The 12,458-nt window shown below is 43.2% G+C and overlaps 1 protein-coding gene across 1 annotated transcript in view; it reads left to right on the forward strand.

Annotated features, from left to right (window-relative positions):
- The first annotated feature begins 930 nt into the window (after window positions 1-930).
- The window catches only part of LOC139406062 (voltage-gated delayed rectifier potassium channel KCNH8-like), a 190,651-nt gene continuing 179,123 nt past the window's right edge, over window positions 931-12,458 (forward strand). The window contains exon 1 of the mRNA XM_071148525.1: window positions 931-1,816. Coding sequence (XP_071004626.1) covers window positions 1,741-1,816 — 76 coding nt within the window. The 5' untranslated portion in view covers window positions 931-1,740. The remainder of the gene's footprint in view (window positions 1,817-12,458) is intronic.

Below are 12,458 nucleotides of genomic sequence, written 5' to 3' on the forward strand. Positions count from 1 at the left end.
GATAAGAGAGGTTGTATCTCTGGACATGCTGGTTATAATGGGTGAGGTCACTGCATGTGTGGGAGGTGGGACAAAGGAGGTATCAAGAGGTGTGAGGAGTGGAACTAGGGGCTCCATTGTAAACTAAAACAACGATAACTAACCTGAACAACAGTATACAAGGCATATTGATATTTGAGAGAGACATACAGCAAGGCATAAAGTTATCGCAGGTCTTGATTAGGAGAGCTTGCTAAAACAACAGGTGAGACAACAACAGCTAGTCAGTCAGCTAACACAACAACAGCAGGTAAAATGGCGATGACTAGGCAGAGAGGGTCGGATAAACTACACAAGTGCCAAATAAAGTAACAGGGTTGACAATTCATCTTAAATCAGCCATAAATCCCCTTGTGACAGGGGGAATGGAGATATTGTTGTGTGCAACATGGATGGGCAATTGAATGCAAGCTTCACAAAAAAAATGAAATTGTTTAAAAATGTCTAGCCTGTCTATGGGTAACAGAGTTGACATGCTATGCTTGACCCACTCAGTTTTCTACCACAAAACACCAGAACATTGCCAAAAAGGGTAGAACCAACCCACCTGCTTTTACACTATGACTGACTATTAGATGTTCAATAATTCTTTAGATTTTTTGTGTGGAAAAGGAATAGTTTCACCATAATAAAACGAGAGATCGGTTCACGAAACAGGGTGGCCCTTAAACTGAGGGACTTTTTTAACCTTAAAATGAATCACATTAAATAAATAATCTTCATAAATTACTTTGTCAAAGCAACAAAATAACTAGGGCCTTACAATGATGGTGAAAACTTGGAGGTTAAGTGGATTAAAATCTTCTTGGAAGCCACAGAGGGTGCATGTAGGGACATGTCAAAATGCAGAAGTCATTATTCATATAAAATCTGATTTATTAAATTCTCTATGTGGTCTATATTAAAGGGCACTTCATTGAATATAGCAGGCTTTTAAAATTCCATATTGGTGCACAATTCCTACTTAAAATATCAAAGGGACACAAAGCACTCATTTCATGGAATGACACTTTTGGATTATGGAGTGAGTTGGAGAGATATGGTATATGACATGCTTACAACAGTGGAGCTCCTTTATTCTGTTCAAGAGGGCTCTACTAGTGTCAAATCCTCATTCAACCCAAAGGAAAGTCTGTGGGCATCACAAGGGATCATCACCCTGCCAAGCCTCTCCAATGCACTCAGGGGCATAGGTCTCTGGAAGTAGTCCCCCAAATGCATCACGTGACATGACATCTGCTCGCATAAGTGACTAAGAGAAACCAAGCAACCGCGAGGGGGAGAGGGAACAGCGAAGGGGGAGAGCGCGCGCTGTACTGTATACTGCCGAGGAGGAGCTTTCCTCCGGAGTTCAGTTCACAGCCTCAGCACCGAAACTTGCGCTGTCCTTACCCTGTGCTGGTTCAACAACAGAGTCATTGCAACAGATGAACACACTAAGTTATTTATAGCTGGTCGTCTATAGCTAAAAGCTGGTGCCAGGTTTGTGTTCTCCAAGACCCTGTATGCACGTTTTCTTTTGAAGGATATGGTCACAACCCCGGTCTCAAAGTGGAGCCACGCGTATCTCGGATCGGCGCGCTCCTCCAGGGGCTAGGATGCGCGCCCGGAACATCCAGGTTCTTGCCCGGGTTCGGGTCTGACCAGGAGTCCACTGCCCCGGGTCGCCTAGGCAGAAGGACCCAGTCGACCCGGACCAGGATGCCGGTGATGAGGGGTCTGCTGGCCCCGCAGAACACCTTCCTGGACACTATCGCCACCCGCTTCGATGGCACCCGTAAGTAGCCAACCTCCAGGTCATAGGTCGCCTAAAAGCCTCTATTGCTTTGGACTGTCAGAGCCTGCTTTTATATCCTACCCAGTACGCTGTTATTGACAAAGCACCCACATTGATTTCACTTCAATGTATCATCAATTTTCGTGCGTTAATGCATTGTCTGGACTTGACCTATTATTATAATCGATAGCTGACGTTTTCGAAAATTGGCTAAAAGAAAAGTTGGCGTTGGCTAGCTTTGTGGGATTTCTTTGTTCAATGGTTTCTGTCTGGCGCAACTGAGCACGTTCTGGTGCTTTGCGGTCTATGTAGCCTTTTTGTAAACACATCGTATTCCAAGCCTTTCTCTGCTTACTATTAAGTATGTGCTGCATAATAATACAGCAAAATGCAGTTATTCCTACATCGGGATATGACTGATTTAACATTCAGAAAATCAGTTTTTGTATTCATAATTTGGACTTCATCACGGACGTTATTTTGTCGAGAGGAACAATAAAACGCTAAGAAAATATGCATTTTGTTATCATGGTGTCTTTGGTCAGAAAATACATGTTTGGGTTGGTTAATCTTAAATATAGGTGCTAGTTTTATGATAGCGATGAGCGCACATGCACACGTACGCATGTTTGGATCGTCAACGTTGCATAAAACCATTTCCAAGCTTTAATACCTTTGTGCACGTGGATAGACATGGATAAACAGGGCTCGCTTGATTAATAAGTGTCGGCGTTATTAGAATACCGAGATAGCGCACCTGTTAAACTGCAATACTGCAGTCCATTGTTTAATAATGCACTGGATGCTAATGTCCATCTATCACCATTCACCTCAGCTGTCTCCAACTTTGATATGTGTTTTGATCAGAGAACGATATGTTAATTCATGTTCTTTTAAAGCTGCCTATTTTTATATAATTAAATCAGTAAACACTTTCTGAAAGCGGGAGTTTCAAAGCGGCTTCTGTCAGAGGAGGGTAGTTGTGAACAGATGCGATGAGCAGCCCGTGCGCGTTGGTTGGGTTTAGGGCGCATGCTGGGGATGTGGGCGGTCAAGTTCCAAGCAGGGCTGCTCGAGCCTTGTGTGTCTCGCTGCGTGTATTTTGGATTTGTATTGAAATTCCATGCATTTTGAAGAACACAAATTCAGGTGTGTTACAAAAATCTATACATCCTTCGTGAAAATTGTTAACACAAAACATTACAAACAAAAACACAAGAGTGGGCCTATCAATAGATGCTTTCTTATTCTTACAGAGCACATTAGGCCTTTTCAATGTGGAAATGATTTTTTAAATTAAACCTGTAAAAATATTGAATATGTTTTTTTTCTTAAAGGATTTCATTTCATGGATTTAATATTTAGCAATAATTATAAACAAATTCATCACATACTGTTAGTGAAGAATCTTGGATTATCAAACATAAAAATAACATCATAAACTTGCAGATGCCTTTTGATCCATTGTGATGAAGCCTGCCTTAGTCTGTGAGTTGGGTGAATGAGTCTTTCCCCTAAACCATTTATGTGTGAAAGCTTGATAAAAGCACCATCTGACACCGGAGTGAACAATGAGAGAGGCATATGCAATCTCATCCATTCCAACGATCCGTCTTCACCCTCTCTAGAGGAAGATAAGAGCCGACGAACAAGGCTCACTCACTCACTGCAGCTCATTTTACCAACACTTGTGATTGATATGGAATAACTTAGTCTGGTGGGCAGGTCGCGATCCCTCTAGCGTTTTGGGGCCCTTTTGCCATGATTTATGCCATGTACATATAAAAAAAATAGTTTGGGTCCCCCTAGTGGTCGAAGCCCCTATGCACAGCTAGTAGTCTGGTATAGACAGAGGCAGCACTGCTGGTGGAAATTGGTACCCCTTTAAGCTATAACTAATCTTATTAGGTAGCTTTTTTCATTTAGTTGAAAATATTGGATAAGATCAAATTGTGTTTTCTACCTTAATGTGGCTCTTCAGCAGTATATGCAGTAATTTAGTCACTGTAATACAAGGACTGTTGTATTGGAACACCAGCATAAGCCTACATAGATACAGGCCATCAGGGTAGTCTGTTATTATTGAATGGTGTATGCTGCAGTGTGAGAACATGTGTTTGGGTGTGCTTCACCTGTCAATCAATGGATTTCCTAGACATTTCCTCTGCTCACCCTTGTTAGTAATGATTTGTATTCAATTCTCTGTCATTGGCATGTGCATCCATTGTGTTGTATGACTCCAAGAGAGCTCTCCTTTGAAAAAACTAAACTAAATTATGGAGGAAAAACAGTCCTTGGTCTTTCTTGAGAGCAGGCGAGATGCTCCATTGTTGAGTTAGAATGCATGACCTTGCTTATCATTTCAGGGGTCTTTCAAACCAAGATTTCCTCAAAGATGTGATTCCCATGAACAATTGATCTCTGCTTGTAGGTTCTTTGATATTAAACCATAGACTTTCATTGAGCACAATTAATTATTTACCATATAGACTTGATTGAGGCCTAACATTAGTTTGAAAACCCACCCTCAGTAACTGACTTTATCCGAACCATTTAGCCTAATTCATTTGGCACCCTCAGTCATAAGTACACAATGTAGTCACTTCATCAGTTTGACTGTAGTCCAAACCAACCAAGTGACTCAACTATCCACCGAGCAGCCAGAAATCAGAAGGGAAAAAGTATGTCCTGTGTTTAAACTTCCAACGACAACAGTTGAAGTTGGAAGTTTACATACACCTTAGCCAAATACATTTAAACTCAGTTTTTCACAATTCCTGACATTTAATCCTAGTAAAAAAATCCCTGTTTTAGGTCAGTTAGGATCACCACTTTATTTTAAGAATGTGAAATATCAGAATAATAGTAGAGAATGATTTATTTCAGCTTTTATTTCTTTCATCACATTCCCAGTGGGCCAGAAGTTTACATACACTCAATTATTATTTGCTAGTACTGCCTTTAAATTGTTTAACTTGGGTCAAACGTTTCAGGTAGCCTTCCACAAGCTTCTCACAATAAGTTGGGGGAATTTTGGCCCCCTCCTCCTGACATAGCTGGTGTAACGGAGTCAGGTTTGTAGAACTCCTTGCTCGTACACACTTTTTCAGTTCTGCCCACACATTTTCTATAGGATTAATGTCAGGGCTTTGTGATAGCCACTCCAATACCTTGACTTTGTTGTCTTTAAGCCATTTTGCCACAACATTGGAAGTATGCTTGGGGTCATTGTCCATTTGGATGACCCATTTGCGACCAAGCTTTAACTTCCTGACTGATGTCTTGAGATTCTTCACGGTTGGGATGGTGTTCTTCGGATTGCAAGCCCCCCCCCCCTCCCCCCTTTTTTCCTCCAAACATAACGATGGTCATTATGGCCAAACAGTTTTATTTTTGTTTCATCAGACCAGAGGACATTTCTCGAAAAAGTACGATCTTTGCTCCCATGTGCAGCTGCAAACCGTAGTCTGGCTTTTTTTTATGGCGGTTTTGGAGCAGTGGCTTCTTCCTAGCTGAGCGGCCTTTCAGGTTATGTCGATATAGGACTCGTTTTACTGTAGATATAAATACTTTTCCCTCCAGCATCTTCACAATGTCATTTGCTGTTGTTCTGGGATTGATTTGCACTTTTCACACCAAAGTATGTTCATCTCTAGGAGACAGAACACGTCTCCTTCCTGAACGGTATGACAGCTGCGTGGTCCCATGGTGTTTATACTTGCATACTATTGTTCGTACAGATGAGTGTGGTACCTTCAGGCATTTGGAAATTGCTCCAAAGGATGAACCGGTCTTGTGGAGGTCTAGAATTTTTTCTTGGCTGAGGTCTTGGCTGATTTCTTTTGATTTTCCCAAGATGTCAAGCAAAGAGGCACTGAGTTTAAAGGTAGGCCTTGAAATACATCCACATGTACACCTCCAATTGACTCAAATGATGTCAACTAGCCTATCAAAAGCTTCTAAACCATGACATCATTTTCTGGAATTTTCCAAATTGTTTAAAGGCACAGTCAACTTAGTGAATGTTAACTTCGGACCCACTGGAATTGTGATACAGTGAATTATAAGTGAAATAATCTGTCTGTAAACAATCGTTGGAAAAATTACTTGTGTCATGCACAAAGTAGATGTCCTAACCGACTTGCCAAACTATAGTTTGTTAACAAGAAATGTGTGGAGTGGTTGAAAAATGAGTTTTAATGACTCTAACCTAAGTGAATGTAAATTTCCGACTTCAACTGTATACAGTGATATCCAGATTAACGAACGATGGCTCTTCCAACAACGATCCATCCATACACTTTCTTTCCTACTATCCTGCATCCAAATGAACTCTGGCTCACCCAAAAGAGATCCACTCACTCTCTTGTTAGAGCTACAAAGACACAGGCCTTTCTTTTCTTTCTATTTGTGGTGTTTGTTTACTCTTCTCCCTAATTATCCACCTCCAGCAGTCTAAGTGCAGTCATTGCAATTAACTCCCATGGACGCCAAGGATTCATGATGGCCTTGGTGCTGTCAGAAGTGGGATCTGCAGAGTGTCGGAGCCTAAGCGTTTTACAAAGCACCTGCGTAGTAGTTAAATACAAAGCCATTTTGTTCTTGCATCTCGATGCTGCCTGCGACAAACAAACACAGAGATTTGTGTTTTAGAAATGGTCTGACACATACAGAGCAACACAACACCTTTTAAAGCTCTCATTAAGCCAACGATAACACAGTAAAGAGAGAGAGAATCAAAGCAGAGTTTAGCTTTGTCCTAGTCTCTAGTCTGTACTTACTCTTCCCTGAATGTGTCCCAAATGGCACTTTATTCCCTATATAGTGCACTACCTTTGACCATGGCCCATAGACTGGTTTGATGAGTAACCTTCCAGACAGCAAGACTTGCGTAAACAGTCTTGTAGAGTATAGGGCGCAGGAGACAACGGTTCAAACCCAGTTGGCTCTAAACGATCAACTGAGTGCCTGACTCCAGATTCACAAGGAAGGTTTATCCATCTCATGCCTTTATCATAACACTGTAGCAGATGCTGTGGGGCCTAAAGGCCACAGCCAAGCCATGCCTAGTCTCACATTCATACACCTGTCTCCCCTGTGTCACACCTCAAACCTGAGTCATACTTCTGGAAGGAAACATGATGATGCTGACCTTTTTCATCAGCCCCCTCTCCGTATGACGTATGCTTTTACTTTTCCCAAATTGGTTGAGAGCGATGGCACCTTCTTTCATCCCTCTTGGTGTGACGCATGCCGTTTACCACCACTCTCTGATATACAACAACAGGCCAAGCTACAAAGTCTCTTTCTGTATTTCATGGTGTGGTTACGTAATTGACTCATCACCCACTCTCACATCCCCATCCAAACATGACTGTATTTTGGGATGTACAGTTGCCATATGTCACCACCACCACCATGACCATCACAAACACCACCATGAGCAGCACCATCATGGCCATCACATAAACCACCATTATAACCATGACCATCACAACAATGACCATCACAACCATGACCACCACCATCATAACCATCACAACCATGACCATCACAACCACCACCACCACCATGACCATCACAACCACCACCACCACCATGACATCACAACCTCCACCATGACCAGCACCACCATGACCATCACAACTATCAACATCACCATGACCATCACTTGCAAGTCCTATATTAGAATCACTTTATTTTCTTTCTCCCTTAAAACCCCTTAATCAGACATAAACCACTCAAATTTTTAATAAGTCAATCAGCCATATTCATTCTGCCATCCTGGTCTGTGATAATCAGGTTAGGGTACGTCTGTTCAGCAGATGGACCTCTGTGGGACAGACCAGACACAATCTCTCCTTTCCCCAGACCTCATTCGCTTCTTCTTCCTCTCTCACTTGCCAGTCTTTCTCTCTCTCCCCTCACTCCCCTCTCCTCCTTTCCCAGTCCCCCCACCTCCCTTCCCACCACCTCTCCATCCCATACATACCTTTCTACCAGTCTCCACCACCCATTCCAATTGACTGTTTTCTGTATGGCACACATCTCCAGGCTATAGGTGTTCTTCACCTGCTCTGCTGAAGTGGTCCATTGTGAGGTGATGAAAGCAGGGAGGGAAATTGGGCCGATTAGCAACAGAGCATGGTTATCACAGCCAGGTGTCTTTCCTAGAGCTGTCTTAGACAATAATCATTGTGTTCTCTGGGTGGGGGATAAAGATTGTGATGTGGCACTGGCCCTGGTAGTGGTTTAGTGTATCCACTGGTATGAAACATGCTGTAGTGTATTACGCAGTACGCACTATGCACTCTTGACAGGAACGATGCACACTACACATTTTGTCTAGATACAAAGAGAATATTATTATTTGAATATGTTGTGTAGAAACAACTAGTAGTCTCTCGATGAATGGTCAAAGAAACATCTCCAATTTAATTGAAAGAATGGCCACGCAGGACCAACGGCGTATACCAATAAGAACGGAGACAGACACCGTTTCAGCAGTTTTGGCTCAGTGTAAACGGCTGCAGGGCAGAAGGAAGCAGTGTAGTGCTGTATAAAGAGTGTGTGTTGTGTTGGGTGTTTGTATTGTACCAGGCTGCTCCCCAGGGCAGTACACTAGCTCCAGGTCAGAGGCACAATCTGCTTCTCATTATCAGCTGTGGACATGATCATGGCTGCCCCAGGGAAGAGGCCTCACAGCGGGAGAGTGGGGTGAAGAGAGAGAGCAACGGGGAGGAGAGAGGGAGGAGAAGGAGAGAAGATTTGACAGATGAACACAGAACAACACACACATTCATGATCCTGCTGCAGTACAGCATAGATTGTTTCATGTCTCTGAGAGACACAATAGCCTAACTGCATTTTTCATTCAGACTGGGATTTAAGAGCACAATTAATGAGCCCATCAATTAGGGTTGCTCTTGCACATTTATAATGACTGGGTGTGCATCCCAAATGACACCCTATTCCCTACATAGCCTAGTAATGCTCAGCGATTAGCCAAAAGTTTTGCTTATTTTAGTTTTTTAAATAACTAATTCACTGACGTTGGTTCAATTATTTGAATTCCATTTAGTTCGTTTTTTTTTTTGTCATCTCAACGCGCCAGTCCTCTCAACTGTGGGACAATTGTAGTTAACTACAATGACCAGAATCCATTGCGCCTACAGTTGCCTATTCCCATTGGTTCTTGCCGGGGCAAGCCTGTTGGGGTGCCAGACAGACACGGAGGGGAACAGAACACATCGTCGACTAGAGGCATAGAGAGTAGTGATGGGACATTTGGCTCTTTTTACTGATGGATCTTTTCGACTGGTTCAGGTAGAGGAACCAATGTTTCTTCTCGTTTTGTTCATTTGATTCAGTAATGCCCAGAGAATGCAGCACCCCCTACTGGGGAATTATCAACTGAAAAGAGTCATGATCAATGTTCCCTCAAATTCTTCTCGGTACTGAGCAAATTTCAGGTCTGCTGAGCTCAAACTTGAACATTTTGAAAAATCTTTGCAACTTCCAACGCGCGTTTACTGTGAACACTGAGGCTGTACCCGCTTTAAGTTACAGTTTTAAGAGTGGCCAAGTAGGATACTGTGACCTATTTGATCATAATGTATAACTACCAGAGTGTCCTACCATCAAATACAATGGAGAAAATCCATCACAAAACATTTTAACATGGAAATAGCTGTTATATCATTCAGCATACAGTAGCAGCCAATGTGTGTTGTTCAATGTAGGCCTACATTCCATGAGACTTTTGAAAACAACATGCAGGGCTTGACATTAACCTGTTTATCCACTTGACCTTCAGACATGGAGGTGGCTGAAAATAGTGTTGTGGTGTTTGATGCAAGAAACCACTTGACAAAATAAAATGCATTATTATTTCCATACAATTATTACAGAGAATCAGACAAATGATGTTACCCTCTGCCTATTGGCTCCTTAGCTTATCCAAGCTTGTCTCAAAATACAACACTGCCCCTTTAAGACATACAAAAAGCTCTTTACCTAACTCACTTTTCAAAGATGTACACATTTTGTGCTCTTGTAGGAAGCAGTCCCTCTCCTATTGCTGACTACACATGATCTATAACTGGGCTAACAACTCACTAACTAGCAAAGGATATGAACAAAATGTGCACACTTGGATACATGCCGCTCTCGCTTTGATTCAAAACAAGAGCATCTCCTCACTACCCGGCTGTAAACACAGTCCAGTTCAAAGTAAATGGCACATATCTATATATGCAATGATCTATTTGCATGTAGGCCTACTACAGCTCTGACTGGTTATGCCTGCACTGGTCTGTGTAGAGTAAGGCTGAGTCATGTGTATCACTGCAATATAATCCTACTCCGATGTGTTCTGCCTACAACAAAATCTTTTGCATAGTTTGTTTTGTTTAGGTATGTTGCATGGAGCATGGCTAATATTGGGTTGATTTGATCCCAATTGCCACAGCAAAGGGAAACATTGATAGTGTTAACTAACAGGGAAAACTCTAGAAAATTGAGTGAAGTTCAATCTGTGAGCTGATACAGTATTTCTTCTGCGCGGCAGTCCCAGGGATATGCGTAGCATTCTTGGGGCTACTGTTCCCCTGCTGAGTTTAGAGGGAACTTTGGTCATAAATCTACAAGCCTCTAGATCACATCTCTTTCACTATAGGGGATATGCAGAACGCCCTACAGGCGAACGATGAAAACAAATCTCTCATTCAAATGTCGTTTACCATAGGGGGATTATTCATTGGAGCTGTCATTTGTGACTGAGTAAAAGTGTGCATTGTGCCTATTCAGCAAAACTCACGTAAACCAGATCTACCATTGTGCAAGAGACACTAAACAAACCTATTGACATGAAAGAAATAAATAAGAAAAACCCTTGAATGAGCAGGTGTATCGAAGCTTTTGACTGGTACTGTGCCTTCATGTTCAATACATTAAATCCATGATGCTCGTGGAAAATATGAAAATATCTTAGCGTTCACATTTGTGACCAATGGGGAAAATACAGTGGCTCTAATTTATTATATACTGTATGTTTAATCATAGCAGATTATTGACCTTTTCAGTGAATTGAAGTTGGGTTCTGTATATACTTCCTCAAGATGACATTACAAAAATATTTGACCATTATCCATGAGCCTTTACTTATGTTTAAATCAGGTATTTTGACTGTAAAACGTCATATTTTGTTGTTTCAGGGGGCATTGGCCATGTATAGATCCATCAACTGAATTAGCCTCCCAAGCTTGCAGTCCTCAGTCCTAGTAATAGGTTCCAAGTCCCCTGCCCTGTCAGGCCCTGAGTTTCCTGCCAGGCCCTGAGTTTCCTGCTGTGCTAGGCCCTCAGTCCCCTGACTTGGGGAACCCACCATTCTCTGACCCGGGGGACCTGCTGTCTCCAGTTCTGGGGGGCCGCCCACCTCCTGCAATGGAAGACCCTCTGGCCCCCGCACCTGGGGAACCACCTGACCTCATCTCTGGGGCCCAGCCAGCCCCTGCCTTCGGGTCCCTGATGGGCCTCGCCCAGGGGTCCCCACCTGCTCCACCATGGGAGCCATCGCCTCCAGCTGTGGTGAGAGAGTCACCCACCCCAGCAGCAGCCAGTGAGCTGCTAATGACAGTTGTGGCCGGTGTGCCACATTCCTCTGTCACGGTAGGCAAGCCACCTCTTTCAGCTGTGGCCAGCCTCCGGCATTGTACTCAGTGGGCCCCAGCGGCCCTGCACCAGCTGAGTTAAAGGATTCTCCGCCACCTCTGTGGCATCCCATAGGGTGGCCAGACACTGCTCCCACAACGCTGTGCACCCTACTCACAGGGTGGCCCCTTACGTGCACCAGAGCAGGCACCCTCCTGGGCCCCCATGGTCCTCTAAAGTGACAGTTGTAATCAGCTGCCCCTCTAATTCGGCCAGATGCACACAAGGACTGGACTCGACCCGGTCTGTTGCTTCACTGCTCTGCCACCCTGGCCTGCCTTTCAGGACTAAGCCCTCCACTGAGGCCTTTTAAGATGTGTGAATTTCCACCAGAAATCCAGGGGTGGCTGTAAAAAAGGGTGGCCCTTTCAACCTGATTGGCCTGCAGCCCTGTCAATCAACTTTCAAGCCATCACTCATTCCAACCAATCAGGGCGCTTGGACTCACTCCATGGCTCCGCCCCGCACACCTTATGTTAGAGATTGTTTTGCCGTCTTGAGAAAGAAGCAAGTGTTTGATGCTGACGGTCCTTTCACATGCTGTTTCCTAACTAACGTGTTGTGCATCCACTGGCATGTCAGTTTGGGGATATTCTCTGGGGAATATTTGGTGTGATGCGCTAGGTGTTTGTAGATAAGTAAGATAAGTTGTAATGTTGTTTTCTAGCACCATTACATGCTAGCATTGTTTGCATGTACCCTGTACATGCTAATAAGTGTTATGGTCATTATCATTTCTGAAAGTGTGTTTCTGCTGTGTGACTATGCAAGTGTTTGCATGTTTTACTATAGTAGCACATTTCTTTGTTGTTCTTGCATTCCTAATTAAAGTGCATCTTTACTATTGTATACAGTGCCTTGCGAAAGTATTCGGCCCCCTTGAACTTTGCGACCTTTTGCCACATTTCAGGCTTCAAACATAAAGATATAA

This window comes from Oncorhynchus clarkii, chromosome 3 (genome assembly GCF_045791955.1).
Source record: "Oncorhynchus clarkii lewisi isolate Uvic-CL-2024 chromosome 3, UVic_Ocla_1.0, whole genome shotgun sequence".
NCBI lineage: Eukaryota > Metazoa > Chordata > Actinopteri > Salmoniformes > Salmonidae > Oncorhynchus > Oncorhynchus clarkii.